Below are 16,553 nucleotides of genomic sequence, written 5' to 3' on the forward strand. Positions count from 1 at the left end.
CGCTACTGGCAAATGCAGGCCACATTTACACATAGCCGGGTCTTTAGAGAAACTAATATTTTCCTCCTCCGTTTTCAATAATAACATCGTGCACACAACATCGCTTTCAAAAAAGTTAGTTTACATCAACCCGCATAAATCCGCCGTCGAGCGCCATCATAACTCTGCCAAACTGGGCGCTCACGTGACGTTCAGCATTTTCTGGCGCATAATGTGACGTTTGAGAACCTAAAACCCCGTTTCACCCAGTCGACACGGCGACACATAACCGGCGTTATCAGAAATCTCCACTTTGGCCGGAGTTTTTAGAAATAATCGTTTTCAGTGATAAAAACAGGGTTTTGGTGTAAATGCAGTGTTGTGCCTGAACTCGTTCATATTTTGGGCGAACGTGAACTGGACGTACTGAATCACTGCCTGATGAACGTTACTGTGAACGCGTTCATTCTGGTGTCTGTGAAGTTTAACTTCGTTCAATAGGGTGCCAGATTTCTCTAGAGCCTTCCAGGCGAAAACCCGGCGAAAACACGTGTAAACAGGCCTTAATATGTAGCGAAAAAAACACCCAATCTGGCAACACCAGTCACCAGTGTCGCACCGCGGCCGACCCGCATGCGTCATCAAGACAAGAAGCAGCATGAGCTCGACACAGCAGCGAGGAGGCGTCGCATCGTATGATCAGTTTAAGACAAGGTCGTGAGGATGGGAAAAATCGTACATTTCTGTGCAAACTTTGCCCGCCGATAAAATAATTGCTGTAGTGGATGTAAATGGGTTGTGGCAATAATTAAAAAAAGAACTATGAACTAGTTCATTTTTTGGAACCGTGAACTTAGTTCAAAATTGTGAAGTATGAACTATGAACTGAACTAGTTCATTTTAAAGTTTGTGAACTGAACTTTGAACTAGTTCATGTAGAAAGTGAACTTTCCCAACACTGTGTAAATGAGAGGCCAAACCACAGGGAAATATCTGCGTCTTCCCTTTAAACAGGGCAGTAGTTGAGCTAGTCAAGTCAAGTCCCCTTCATTTATACAGCGCTTTTAACAATATTGATTTTTTTCAAAGCAACTTTGCAGTGATAATAGGAAATGAAAGTCACAGAGATTGTTTAGGCTTTACAGCAGCTCTAGAATAAAGTTAGTTAGTTGTGATTGATTCACTTGCGTTGCATTGATCATTAGTTATTAACTTGCTAGTTGCTAGTAGCATGAATAGCTTTAGCTAGTTGCTCGCCAGCACTGACAGCACTTCAGTGGTCCAGGCATGCGAGTTTAAGGCTGATCTTCTGTCTCCCGGGTGGATTGACTCCTGTGGTTTCCACTTTGCTCTCTAGTTACACATCCAGCGTATGACCTCCAGTGTTCACGTGCGCCGCTCCACACACGCTCTCATCTTCCTCTCCGGGACAATGATGGGAAGCGGGAAGGTCAATGGCAGCTGCTTGTTTTCGCTCCAGTTGTCCGTCTCTCTGTAATCGTGCAGTTTGATGGCGAGGTGTTTGCTAAAGGCCAAGCACCTCTGCAAAGACGGCGGGAGTGTTTACCAAAAACAGCTCTAATACGCTTCCCAAGGGCCTTGACGAACTCTTGGTTTGATGCCAGAGGAAGGGTCTGTTTTATGTCCCTTTTTCTTTGTTTTCTTCCCCAAGTCAGCAGCAGAGCTTCCACCAAATATCAGCTTTATTTGTGTGTTTGGTCAGAGAGTCTGAGCTGAGCAAACACAGGCCGGAAACGGTTAGCAGGGGGTCAGGAGGGGATGACCTTCGACCCCTCAAACAGGAAGGACTCGCATCCTCCAAAACACAGTGACTCCTGACTAACCATACGCAGTGCCGATCCTAGACTTCTGTCCATGCGTTCATAAAACCCCCAAATGACCCCCGAACCATTAATCTGTGTTTTCGGAGCAGTTGCACTTTCAACAAACAACAGTGAGTTGACACAGTCAGTAATACCATGAACAATAGGACACATACAAGATAGAAACATACAAATTAAACAAACAATTTAACCTATAATAATAGCCAACTTACAGAAATTGAATAAAGTAATCAAATGTAAAACTAAAACTCTGTATAGTCTTCACCGTATGAATTAAATATGTACTGACACTGATTAAGTTATTCAGCGACGAGCAGTGAATGATTCTTTTGTTGTTTGATTAATGACACGGATCGCAGGTTTATTAGGCGGCTGTCATTTTAAGATCAAATGCACAGATCTAGTATACTGACGCTCATTTGCATATTCATAGAACTGCGTATACTAAATGAGGCAAGGGTGTAGAGTTACATTCAAGCTATTTTATAATTTTTTTCAAGGAAAATGTTTAAAAATATGTCATTTTGGTGATCAAAGATGAGTTTTAAGAGATAAAATTATACAGGGGGACTTTAATATTGTGATATTTTAGACACAACATCGTCTATTTTGCCAATGAAAAAAATTTACCTATAAAGCCATAGTAGAACTGTTGTGTATCTGCAGTTTGAGCGAATCAATCGGGTGAACCAATGATTCAATGACTCATTTATATAGAGTGCCAATTTACTTCTGAATGAATCTGCAGTTTGAGCGAATCAATCGGGTGAACCAATGATTCAATGACTCATTTATAAAGAGAACCCTTTACTTCTGAATGAATCTGCAGTTTGAGCGAATCAATCGGGTGAACCAATGATTCAATGACTCATTTATATAGAGTGCCATTTACTTCTGAATGAATCTGCAGTTTGAGCGAATCAATCGGGTGACCCAATGATTCAATGACTCAATTATAAAGAGAGCCATTTACTTCTGAATGAATCTGCAGTTTGAGTGAATCAATCGTGTGAACCAATGATTCAATGACTCAATTATATAGAGAGCCATTTACTTCTGAATGAATCTGCAGTTTGAGTGAATCAATCGGGTGAACCAATGATTCAATGACTCAATTATAAAGAAAGCCATTTACTTCTGAATGAATCTGCAGTTTGAGCGAATCAATCGGGTGAACCAATGATTCAATGACTCATTTATATAGAGTGCCATTTACTTCTGAATGAATCTGCAGTTTGAGCGAATCAATCGGGTGAACCAATGATTCAATGACTCATTTATATAGAGTGCCATTTACTTCTGAATGAATCTGCAGTTTGAGCGAATCAATCGGGTGAACCAATGATTCAATGACTCAATTATAAAGAGAGCCATTTACTTCTGAATGAATCTGCAGTTTGAGCGAATCAATCGGGTGAACCAATGATTCAATGACTCATTTATATAGAGTGCCATTTACTTCTGAATGAATCTGCAGTTTGAGCGAATCAATCGGGTGAACCAATGATTCAATGACTCAATTATAAAGAGAGCCATTTACTTCTGAATGAATCTGCAGTTTGAGTGAATCAATCGGGTGAACCAATGATTCAATGACTCAATTATATAGAGAGCCATTTACTTCTGAATGAATCTGCAGTTTGAGTGAATCAATCGGGTGAACCAATGATTCAATGACTCATTTATAAAGAGAGCCATTTACTTCTGAATGAATCTGCAGTTTGAGCGAATCAATCGGGTGAACCAATGATTCAATGACTCATTTATAAAGAGAGCCATTTACTTCTGAATGAATCTGCAGCTTGAGCGAATCAATCAGGAACCAATGATTCAATGACTCATTTATAAAGAGAGCCATTTACTTCTGAATGAATCTGCAGCTTGAGCAAATCAATCAGGAACCAATGATTCAATGACTCATTTATAAAGAGAGCCATTTACTTCTGAACGAATCAGCTGTTTGAACAAATCGAATGAATGAATGATTCAATGACTCACTCATTTCCCGGCACCTACTGGCAGTATTAGTTTCTTATAATTTTTTTTACATGAAATGATACTCTAAATTTCATATTTTGGGGATAGTTTGCCCAAAAATGAAAATTCTGTTTATTTACATACAGTATACTCAATGTTGTTTCAAACCCGTATGACTTTATTTCTTAAAAGAATGTCAGTAAGTAATTCAGATGCAGCTTCTGAGAAAAAAAAAGACCATTGTAGGCTAAAAGTTTGCTTTTGTTGATTCAAATATTTTTTTTCTATAAAATTATTGACTGCAGGGCGACTTTAAAAGCAGCAAACGAATGCAAACACAAAACACAAAAGCATTATATACACCCTAACTGTTGACCACTACCTATTCCGGATGAGCATCAAAGCACTGGACAAACAAACAGCGCTTCAGAGGTCAGGAACGCCTCCGGAGAAGAGGAAACAAGAGCTTCAGAAGCCTCGTCCATTGAAGACGGATCCAGCACGTAGAGTCCTCCAGAAACTGACCCCGTGTCAGTGTGTGTGCTCTCGCTACGGCCGCCGCCGGAGAGGAATGCGAGGGTTTGTTCTTGACTCATCTTCCCGGGGACTCGTCTTCCCTTTTGAAGAACAACACCTTCCCTTCTTTGTGTGTTCCTGACAATAGAGACCCGGGCCCCGTGTTTCGGAAAGGCCACGCATACCAGACCTCGGACACAATAAATCCCCTACTGGCTCATTATTTCTGATTGCGGCCACAAGGTCATCGAGCAGGCCTTCCTATAAACACCCCCGTCCCGTTCTCCGGTCCGCGTATCCCGACCCCATCACGTGACGGAGCCAGTTTTGCTGAGGCGAGATGGGAGTTGTTGTAAATGGCGTGTCGTCCCATTGTTGCGCTCTCAAATCAATGCAACCAATGGGAGGATTTATTTCCTGTATGTTTCCAAATTAGGACTCAATGATATCCAGCATAACGGGGTTCAAGGTTATCATACGTTTCCTGAATATCTGAGATATTAATATGCAGCAGCTGACGCACACAGATGACCCAACAAACCTGTGTTTAATAAATGGGTTTCAACTGCGATTGTGTGTGTATTATTGGGAGAAACTATACTTGGAAAGACTTAAACTTGGGACAGTGTTGTTAATTATTGTAACTATTAATTAAACATTAGTGTGCGTTATCATACTGCCATTTCATAAAAGCTATTTAAAGTTTGCTAAGGACGTTTAATGCTGTGATTGGCTAATTGCCGTAATTAACAGGATAAACAATGTCAGTATTTGAGCACTTCGTCATTGGCTGAAGAGTAAGAAAAAATCCTAAAAATTAATACATTTCAGAAATGTTGTGGACATTTGCTCATTTGCTACTATTGTATTATATAGAATTCGGTCAATGTGGATTTGTTTTAATTACCAATGCCGATATAAATATACAATATAATTGATATCACAATATTTAATTTAAAGATAGCAAATAATAGTTGCAGTGAAACTAATCCTTAACATATTTACTAAATTAGAAATAAATCATAAGAAAATTAATCAATATGAAAAGAATTGATTTGATCTTGAACATTTGAAAGAAAAAAAATTAATAGTATTGTCATTTTACTGTTGTTCCTTTAAAATAAAATTATTATTATTATTAAATACTTGTTTTTTATTTGACAGTACAATAGCATTATTGCAACAGTAGTTTATATATATATTTTACTATTTTTTTTTTTTTATAATTTAAATACAATTTTAATAAAATGTTTTTTAATAATAATAATATAAAGCCATATTGGATTTCACATCACAATATTTAATTTAAAGGTAGTAAATAATACTTGCAGTGAAATTAGAAATAAATAATTAGAATATGAATCAATATGAAAACAATTAATTTGATCTTGATCGGGAAAAAAAAACAGATTTGCAACTTCTTGATTCTGTAATCCTATTGTAATATTTTTTTTTATGAATAAAGAAGTTGTAAAAATTTTGACTAGAAAGGATCATGTCAAAATAAAAGTCCCGTTTCCGACACTTATAAGCAAACAGTAAAACGGATATGCTGATGCTGATAATTAAAAAAATCATCTGATCACTAGTATTATTACAATACCAAACCAGTAGTTATTGACTTAATCAATTTAAACACTGAGCATTGCGCTTTAAATGGACTTTTAACTTTTTTTCTTGGTGCTCTTGAGAAATATTTGAGATGAAATGAGATGTTTTGTAAGTCGTACTCACTTGGGTTCGGTATATATGGCTTGACCTGCAAGTTCCTCTTGACTTGTGTTTCTTTGTCACAAAACTAAGATCACAAAAGAAAACGAGAAGAGATGATTGTATAATATGGGCTTTGGAGAGAGTCATTTTTGCACAACAGAGCTCCACAAACCCCATGATGCGTGGCAAAACAAAGTTGAACTGTGCATTCGAGGTCCCACGAGCTGGACGGCAGGTCCTGGAGCATCTCGAAGGAGAACCTGAGCTTGTTGGGGCAGTCGTTGAAACACGACTCCTCTTTGAGCGATATTTTCCTCACCACTGGCGTGGATCGAACCCAACACCGGCTGACCTTGATGCTGAACGGGATCCCTTCGATGATCGGATGGGAGATCTGGTGAAGAGAAAGACAAACTAAAACTGTGGTGTACATGCATACAGAACCTCAATCAATAAACTTGACATTTGATAACCTCTCGTGCTCTTCGGTCACTTTTGCCGAATTTTTTTTTTTTTTTTTTTTTTTTAATGTTCTACGTCGGAATTGTACGAAACTTGGTAAACGTTTTGGCACTTGCTATGTGAACACAAAAAATAAACAGGTTAAATGGTCCTGAAAAAAATAGTCATCGCGGTCAAAAATGAGACGAATTTCATCTAGTGGAAGCGTTTGGTACTGCAGACGAACAACATCTTATTGAAAGCTCATTTTTTGAGGTATCAGGCTCAAATTTTGAACACAACTCGTTTAGATTTTTCACTTTTTTTAAGTTCGCTTTTGAAAAAAAAATTCACTTCAGCAATAATCTGCCAAATGTCGTCTTTGAAAAGAGATCAGATTTCCAAATTTGCAATGAGAATCATTTATAAATCAAAAGAGAAGATGTGAGGTCTCCCAGTGGCCAAAATAAAAACTATACAGTTTAACATTTGAAAGCAAAAGAAAAAAATAACAAAAATTAATAGTATTGTCATTTTACTGTTGGGTATTTAAAATAAAATAATAATAATAATAATTATTATTATTATTTATTTATTTTATTTGACAGTACAATAGTATTGTTGCAACAGTAGTATATTTATTTATTTATTTAATAAATAATAATTAAAAATTAAATATTTTTTGAATAATACAAATAATAACAATAATACGCAAAGTAATTGAAGGCAAAGAAATTAAGACAATCATAAATATTAATATTGTAATTGTACTGTATTGTAAAATATTATTATTATTATTTATTTTCAAATAATAGTTTTTTATTTTAAAGTGCAATCGTATTATTTCAACAACAATATATTTCTTTATTTAATTAAAATGTATAATTTAAATACTAATAAAATAATACTAAATACTAATAAAATAAAATATTTTCATTTTAATAATACAATAACCTAAGAAATTAAGACAACCATAAATATTAGTATTGTAATTTAGTATTAGTATCCAAAATGCTAAGGTAATGTATTTGATGTTATTTGTGAAATTTTTATAATTAAAAACGTATATATATTTTGAATAATAATAATTATTGTATTATTACTATTAACCACAACATCAATAATAATAATAATATCAATAATAACAGTAGTTGTTTAGACATTGAATGGGGAGCGCATTAACATGCTAGTGACTGAACGCTGCGACGATGGCTCATGCATCACAATGCACGTATAATAAATGTAGAATATGAGCCTTGAACACATGAGACCGATCTACCTCCGCATAGACCCTCTTGTCACTCAGAACTTTGCTGCTGGAATCCAGAGGTGACCTGAAGTCTGGAGACGAGAACAACAGCATCTCAAAAAGAGCCGCTGATTTAGAAGTGGGTGCCGGTGTCGTGAGCTGCCCTTCTGCTGGTCCTGCGGCACAGAAACAGTGATGACACAGTGAGATGTACAGTAATAACGCTTTACAGGAACACTTGAGCGGCACACGTGTGTCGGAAAAGACGACAGCGGCAAATCAACATGCGCATGTTTTCATGCATGTTAGTACGCATTCAACAGATTGACCTCTCGGAATTTTTTTTTTTTTTTTTTTTCTTCATCGGAATGGTACGAACTTGCTACGTGAACATGGACATGATTCGAACTGGTTAAATGGCTCTCTTTATGAATGAGTCATTGAATCATTAATTCATTCGATTTGTTCAAACAGCTGATTCATTCAGAAGTAAATGGCTCTCTTTATGAATGAGTCATTGAATCATTGGTTCACCCGATTGATTGATTTATAGGTAATGTTTTCATTGGCAAAATTGAGCAAAAACATACAATATTGTGTCTAAAAGAACCCAATATTAAAGTCCCCCTGTAGTCAATAATTGTATCCCTTAAAACTCATCTTTGATCACCAAAATGACATATTTAAACGTTTTTTACTTGATAAAAATTCTTCATGCCTTAAAATAGCTTGAATCTAACTCGACACCCTTGCCTCATTGGTTCTATGAATATGCAAATGAGCCCCGCCTCCACTCACTCACTCAGCTCAGAGATCCACTGGTTGACGATCACACGTTGATCTGATTGGTTACAAGGTCGTTTGTGACGTCAGAAACACCAGCGATTTCAAACCGTGTTTTTGAGACTTCACTGCAGTTTTAAGCAGAAAATACTCAGCAATGCTGTCGACTTATGAATTTACACATGGTGTGTCTTAAAGCGTATTAAAAACACCACATAGACACATAAACAACGCTTGATTTTCACCACAGGGGGACTTTAAAGGTGCAGTAAGCGATTTCTGAGAAACGCTGTTGATATTTGAAATCACCAAAACACACCTATCTTTATAGCCCCGCCCCTAAATTCACAAAAATACTATGCAACATAGGCACCTCCCCCTAATGAGTGGACACGCCCCTTACAGCTGATTGGCTAGAAGTGTGTTTTGGTGCTCGGTCCGATCCACTTTCAACTGCATTTCTCAGAAATCGCTTCTTGTTTATTGAACTGTTCTATAAAATCAATATCACATTTGGACATGCTATTCGGGACAAAAACAGCCCTCGTGTGCTATAATATTATACGAGACACAAATCAGACAGGGGCATTTTTGCCCTGATATCTTGAATCGGGTATTCATAGAGCACTCAAATATGATAAACGGAAGCTAAAACGTACTTGATTGATGCGCGGGGACCAATGAGGTTTGTTCTCACGCGTCAAGTAAGCAAGCAAACTTCCGTTCACCATATTTGAGGGAGATTGTAAATCCACATTGCATTACCTGAGGGGCTGGTGTAGTCACTGATCCACAGCTGGATGTGTGGCGCGTTCAGACGGATCTCAGAGTAGCTGTTGATGGACGTGCCGTCGTAGTATTTCATAGCCTTCTGTCTGATGTCTCCAGCCTCATCTGAAACGTTTCCCCTCGGGGGTAATCTCAGGTCATTCAAGATTATAAGATTGTTGGACTGTAGGAAGGAAAGATGCATTAGAAGCTGATATGCAGGATGTCTGTCGTTTTATTTATTAGGTTCTACCATAAAAACGGTACTTATTTTGTAGTTCATTTTTGATGATCATTCTCACCCAACATTTGATGTCGTGACTCGAGTGGATTTTCCACTCAGTGTTTGGTGGACCTCTGAGGAACAGTTTAGACTCAGATGACAAATGCAAAGACACATGCCTGAAAGAAAATGACACACTTTTAATGTTTTTGAAAGATGTCCTTATGTTCAAGTCTGCATTTATAGTGCCCCTATTATGCTCTTTTAGATATGACCTTTCATGTAGTGTGTAATAAAGCTGTTTGTGAATGTAAACATTCAGAAAATTTTCAAAGATTAAAGTGCAGATAAATGGAGTTTTTGTCTCCTAAAAGAAAGAACCGATGAACTGAAACGAGTCATCAGTTCATGTTACATACCTACTTAACGATGTAACAAATTTGCAGTCTGTTGGCTTGATTGGCTGAGCAGCGTCTCTTAGCTCCGCCCTCAAACACTGTAGTGTATCTGAGACTGGAAGAGTTTGGTTTGTGTTGTTCGTGTCGAGAAGACGCTGTTTTCTGAGATTGATACGGTAAAACCAACGCCATCGTTACTGTTCGTATCACTGTATATCAAGAGCTGAGATTCAGATATGATAATGAGCGTTCAGCTTCTGACCAATCACAGCAGACTGGACCATCTGACCAATCAGAGCAGAGCAGCTCTCAGAGAGGCGGAGTTTAGAGAGACTGAATCCTTGACCGAAGCGTTTCAGACACTGAGAGATAAGAGCTGATGCTGTAGTGGATATTACGAGAAAATTGACCTTAGATGCATTTAAACCTATTGTAGGAGACCTTTAACGCAAAATTAGGGACCTAAAATAGCATAATAGGGGCACTTTAATTATTTCAAACTTTTGACTGGTAGTGTAGACAGAAGAGATTCATTGGAAGATGTGACAGGAGGTCAGATGGAACTAAAAGGTACAGTGCTGGTAACCAATGAAGAAGCATTTTGGACCAATAGAATGTCACACAGAAATAGAGGACACTTATTTTGGCATGGCATTTTTAGAAACCTTACAAGATGACACTGACCTTATTTTGATGTCGTCAGGAATATTAATCACGTGCAGCTGTTCTCCAGGATGCTTCATGTAACACGATTGCAGCTCATTGGATGGCTCGAACAGCTCCAGGTTGATGAAGTGTTTATCTGCTGGTGTTTCCGGCTGCAGGTCACATGTGGAGGGTCGCTGGAAGAGCTTGCCTGGAAGAGGCAGCGTTTCACAAATGATTGGATCAATGATAACACACACGACTTCAGAGCCAATGAAGCAGCAGAGAGTCTGATCTTACCCTTAATCCCAGTGAAAATGACGTTACTGGGATGTCGTGCCGTGGTGAAGGACGTGACTCCTCCATATGTATCTGCGGCCCATTTCAGAAGTTCAGAATCTCCGTCTGCCGACGGCACAACTTCTGGCGGATGAGACGGAGATCCTCCTCCCAAAAACTTTATTGAAGTCCCATTCGTCACCTGTGAAATAGATGGGAGTTTCCTTTAAGGAAAAGACACAATATAAATCTGCTTCAGTCTCCACATGCAGGCCAGTCTGTGTCTGTGGTGCAGAGGCTCAAAACACTAAATCCAAATAATAAAACAATTACTTGATATAAACTTTTTACTACTGTTTAAAGCCTGTGAATTACAGTCAGGCACTCTCTCCTAGATGGCAGTGTCTGTCTGCTTCATCTGCCCAGAAGAACATTTGAAAAGGAATGTTTATTAAGTTCCCTTTCGAAAGGTTCGGGTCCCGATGAGGTAGAGCGGAGACTCAGATCGTGGAGATCCAAGAGGATCTCTGCTGGCAACCAGCCCAAAAGAGCAGGAGATGGCTGATGAGGGTAAAGAGGATTTACCACCTGAACCCTCACAGCCTCGCTGCCCCACACATTTAGAGCTGTTGGTAGTACTGCGTACTGTTAGAGCTGATAGTACTCCCCTTGTTAGGGTCATTATTTAGAGTACTTTGCAACTCATAGCTTGTATGTTTTCATCCTTCACCACCCAGGCTCAGGTAGAGACAGATTAGTTACTCCCTACCATTTGGGATGGTTGAGTATGTTCTCCTGAGTAACGCCTGTGACATTCGAAGCTGTGGGCCTTACAGTAGGGCTCCTAGATAGTCTGGTAGCGTAAGATTGTACTCCCCTTGCTTTAAAGCAGTGGTTCTCAATCTTGGTCCTAGGGAGCCACTGCTCTGCACATTTTATATGTCTCCTTTATCTGACACACCCACTTCAGTTATAAAGCTCTTTCCTAACGAGTTGATGATCTGAATCAGGTGTGTTAAATGAGGGAGACATACAAACTGTGCAGAGCAGTGGCTCCCCAGGACCAGGATTGAGAACCACTGCTTTAAAGGGTCGATAGTATCCTGAGTACTTTCTGTTGGCAATGTTAAATAAGTATAACCAGGCCCACAGAAATGTCTGTGAGAGCACCTGGCATCTGAGGCTTGCCTTAACAGGCCTCCTTGTAGGCGCGCTCCCCAACGAGTTGGATGCTTAGCATGGCAAAGGCAATAGGTATAACGTTGCAGGCCCCCATTGAGCCTCACTGATTCTAGCCCAGAGCCTGGATAATTCTTATCAGTTTGAGCATAGTGTTCCAGAATCTATCTGAGAATCGCTCTGTATGAATACTTAGCTTCCTAAGTCTGGTCGGAAGGTCGAAGGACTCTCACGACGCCTCCCTGTTAGATCAGCCCTAGAGCTGGAGGCGCTCCCCTTATTAGGGTCCCTTTTAAGAGTGCCCAGCCTTCACAGGACTTGAAGCACTGTGTAGATCCAGGATCGAGTAGAGGTACTCCCCTCATTTGCAAGGGTTAGAAAGCGCTATGCTGAGTTCTACTCTCCAGGATGCCCGTCTCTATGATCTGGTCTGTGAACGATTAATGCCACTATATGCAGTCCTCCCTATCGAATGCCTACACAAATCAAGCGTAGCTACGGTTCTGGCAGGTCACGTTAGACAAGCTCGCATCAGCTGACTCTCAGCTGATCCACGTCTACCTATAGGAATATGACGCCTATCACTGTATACATATATAAGCTCCTTCAGTGTTATCAGCAGCTATCGTGTTTCTTAGGAGCTAATTACCCTCCTCCCTCCCCAGCTCCTCTCGTTTCTCAGGAACTAATTACCCTCCTCCCTCCCCAGCTCCTCTTGTTTCTCATGAGCTAATTACCCTCCCCAGCTCCTCTCGTTTCTCAGGAGCTAATTACCCTCCCCAGCTCCTCTCGTTTCTCAGGAGCTAATTACCCTCCCCAGCTCCTCTCGTTTCTCAGGAGCTAATTACTAGGGCTGTGTTGAAAAAATCGATTCACCAATTCTGAATCGATTTTCATATTAATTTCTAAAGATCGATCCGTAACTCAGAGGATCGATTTAATAATAGGCTTACATTTTCCCCGTGAACTTTAACTTGCCAAGACTGGGAGATCCCTGTATGCGCATTGAAAGGCTTTCACTCAGCGCGCACACTGTTACAACAACGGGCTTTAAGTGAGTCATTCGTTCATTCAACGAACACGTTCAAAAAAGCTGATTCATTAAAAGAGATGTAATGAAACAAGGTGTTAATTATTTTTAACTTTGAGTTCCACTTTTCAAGGCTCAGCTGAGCAGCAATGCGTCGCATGGGTAACGCTGAAGCTGATGCTTCACTTATAGACCAATATGGCATTGATTCAATGCGTGACTCGCTGATTTTATTTCCCCGCGGCTTCCTCGCGCTGTGGAATGCTGACCAGCGCTGCTCCTGACGCGCATTTATGGTAAATACCCGTGACATGAACGTTAAAAGGATGATACGACAAATATTTCGCTTTCCTTTGACACGACAACCTTTTTCACGAATACATATGACTTCAAAGACAGACGCAGGTAATCGGACGCGCTCTGCCGATCTCTCTCATTCACTGTCTGTGCGAAGCCTCTGTAGGCTGGCTACATCACCACGATAATAAACAGTCTTGTTTGTTATCATTATGAACTTGTTTAACATTCAATACACATGCATGAAGTTCAAAACAAGCAGTTAAATGTCTATAATAGCCTAATAGTATCAATATGTTGCATAACTACAGTCTTGTAATTCAGGTAACAGCTGGAAAAAACAAAAACACTTATCTAAATCTCGAAAATCGGATCAGATCGGATCGAATAATGATAATCGATTCAAGATCTTGAGAATCGGAATCGAATCGATTCTTGAAATTTGAATCGAAACCCAGCTCTACTAATTACCCTCCTCCCTCTCCAGCTCCTCTCGTTTCTCAGGAGCTAATTACCCTCCTCCCTCTCCAGCTCCTCTCATTTCACAGGAGCTAATTACCCTCCCCAGCTCCTCTCATTTCTCAGGAGCTGATTACCCTCCTCCCTCCCCAGCTCCTCTCATTTCTCAGGAGCTGATTGCCCTCCTCCCTCCCCAGCTCCTCTCGTTTCTCAGGAGCTGATTACCCTCCTCCCTCCCCAGCTTCTCTCGTTTCTCAGGAGCTAATTACCCTCCCCAGCTCCTCTCGTTTCTCAGGAGCTGATTGCCCTCCTCCCTCCCCAGCTCGTCTCGTTTCTCAGGAGCTAATTACCCTACTCCCCCCCCCCCAGCTCCTCCTCTCGTCAGTCAGGATTTGGCATTCTGATTCCCCTTGAATCAGAATAAATTCTCGAATTATGTTGTATCTTGAATTAATGATATCTGCAATACATTCATGTTGGTTCTGTTCTGTTTACCCTAAGGGGGGTTATTGCTGCTCTTATCCATACTAGCCTACATGGATGCACAGGTTGTTCTTGCCCAGAACAAAACCATACCGCCAAATCCAAACTGTATGCTAATTGTCAATAGTATTCGACGAGAGTGGTCCTGACAGAAGTGAGGCAGATAATGTTGAAGACTCTGTTTAGGAAACAGACGGGCTGTTGGCAAAGACTAGGCCAGTAAATTAGTCCAGGTCAGCCTCCCTGGTGGCATGTGGGGTTGATTTTGTGAAAGTGATTAGACGGGACTCCTTTCGGACCTCCTGGCCATATTCCCTTAAAGGAACACCTTCAGCGGAAGTTGTTGGTGTCAGGGATTGGGTGTGATGAAAGTAGCAAGGACTCAAGTGCAGGACAATGGGTTTTTAATGATAATAACATAAAACAAAATACAAACAAAAACTACCCCTAGGGGGGAAACAAGAAAGACTTGACTTGATTAGACTTGGCAACACACACAGGATGAACATAGATGGGTAGAATTATGACGACGAAACAGCACAGGACTGCAAACACAAGGAGAATAAATAGGGAAGCAAACAAAAGAGGGTAACGAGGGAGGACAGGTGGGGCAAATTAATCAATAATCAGGTAACAAGATGGGCGTGGTTATACAATCGACAGGAGATCACATGGCACAAGGAAACGCTGTGCTTACACCAAACATGACAAAAAAACACAAAAACATTGGCAGTAAAGCAAATCACCAGCCATGTGCTCACACAAACGAGACATGAACACTCATAAGCCACGTGTTCACACAAAACATGACAACATGAAAGCACACAGCCAGTGAAAAACACAAGCTGCATGCAACACATCACAAGACAAAACATGACATTAAAGCACATGAAACAAGGCACACAGACGAGACAAAACAGGAGTGTGAGGGCTTTTAAAAAAAATTTGTTTTATTCATTTAGCTGACGCTTTTATCCAAAGCGACTTACAATTGCTATATATGCCAGAGGTCGCATGCCTCTGGAGCATGTGACCCGATCGGGGAGTGTTCACAAGGCTTAACTTTCTAAAGGAATTGTATTTTTAGGCACAATCTGTTCTTTGTAACTTTTGCTTTGTTTGTTGAATATTACATGAAAATACCGTAGTACAGGTGAAACTCGAAAGTTAATTTATTTCAGTAATAAAAATATTTGCATGTAATTCTAGCTCTAATTGATAATCTATAATTACAGTCTAAACCTGTCCTAACCTGACCCGCAACAATTATTTTGTTCATGTTGTCAATACAGACTAGTTAAAGACATCAAAACGCAGAGATTTGAGGTTAAAATAGTGTTGATATATTCTGTATATAAACCGTACAACCTTCCCTGTGTGGGCTTGGAAACGGTCAGCGGTGTTTATTCGTGTCTCAGTGATAATAGGGCTGCACGATTTGGGGAAAATGTCATATTGCGATTATTGAGGTCAATTTTGCGATTGCGATATAAATAACAAATGGTTTCATGAGAGAACTTGTTTGTTTCTCAAGGAAAATGCACACACAGATTAGTGATAATGCTGAAATGTGTATTTCTCAACTCAAACTAGCAACAACAACTAAATGATTAATAACACCTATAATGATCAATAAGCCATTGATGTCTGGATAAAAATGTCTGGACATTCCTGTCTAACAGGTGAACTGTGTGTGTGTGTGTGTGTCACAGTCAACGCAATCTTTTTTGTCTTGTCGCGAAAGAATGGTTTAAGCATTTATTTTTATTTATTTTTTTATTTAATATGGACATAGCAATAACATTGGATGAACCAGATGCATTGTTTAAAGTGTTATAGCACATGTGCTAATTTTCAACACCTGTCCATAGGTGCATGAATAAGAGCGGGATCATGTAACACTAGCCAAAGGATGACAAAAATTAACCAATATTGCATTAACAGGCCTAATTCCTTTATTTCATATAAAATCGCAGCATTTTGCGTCATATAACCGCATAGGCTTAACATCGCGATTGCGACATGATTAATCGCGCAGCACTAATTGATAAGAACATGCTGTTTCTCCAGACTCAAGACAGCGCATGTCTCCCCCAGCCCATCATAAAACACTACATTTTAAATATTTTGCATCCTGGTTTTGGAAGTCAGTCACATTCGTAGCCGAATTTCATAAACGTTTTGGTTTTGCACTGTAACTCCAGTGTGCTTTGTTTCACAGCAATCTAATAAAGGTTAACAAGGTTCGACGGTGGAAAGAGCAAATTGAAGAAAACAAATTGTCATAGCG

The 16,553-nt window shown here is 39.6% G+C and overlaps 1 protein-coding gene across 1 annotated transcript in view; it reads right to left on the reverse strand.

Annotated features, from left to right (window-relative positions):
* The window catches only part of eng (endoglin), a 67,559-nt gene that overhangs the window by 9,553 nt on the left and 41,453 nt on the right, over positions 1-16,553 (reverse strand). Inside the window, exons 5-11 of the mRNA XM_056256747.1 lie at positions 10,837-11,017; positions 10,576-10,747; positions 9,573-9,672; positions 9,268-9,454; positions 7,750-7,895; positions 6,202-6,423; positions 6,051-6,114 (exon numbers count right to left, since the gene is read on the reverse strand). Coding sequence (XP_056112722.1) covers positions 6,051-6,114; positions 6,202-6,423; positions 7,750-7,895; positions 9,268-9,454; positions 9,573-9,672; positions 10,576-10,747; positions 10,837-11,017 — 1,072 coding nt within the window. The remainder of the gene's footprint in view (positions 1-6,050; positions 6,115-6,201; positions 6,424-7,749; positions 7,896-9,267; positions 9,455-9,572; positions 9,673-10,575; positions 10,748-10,836; positions 11,018-16,553) is intronic.

The sequence above is a fragment of the Rhinichthys klamathensis genome, unplaced genomic scaffold (genome assembly GCF_029890125.1).
Source record: "Rhinichthys klamathensis goyatoka isolate OS25496 unplaced genomic scaffold, OSU_Roscu_1.1 h1tg000132l_1, whole genome shotgun sequence".
NCBI lineage: Eukaryota > Metazoa > Chordata > Actinopteri > Cypriniformes > Leuciscidae > Rhinichthys > Rhinichthys klamathensis.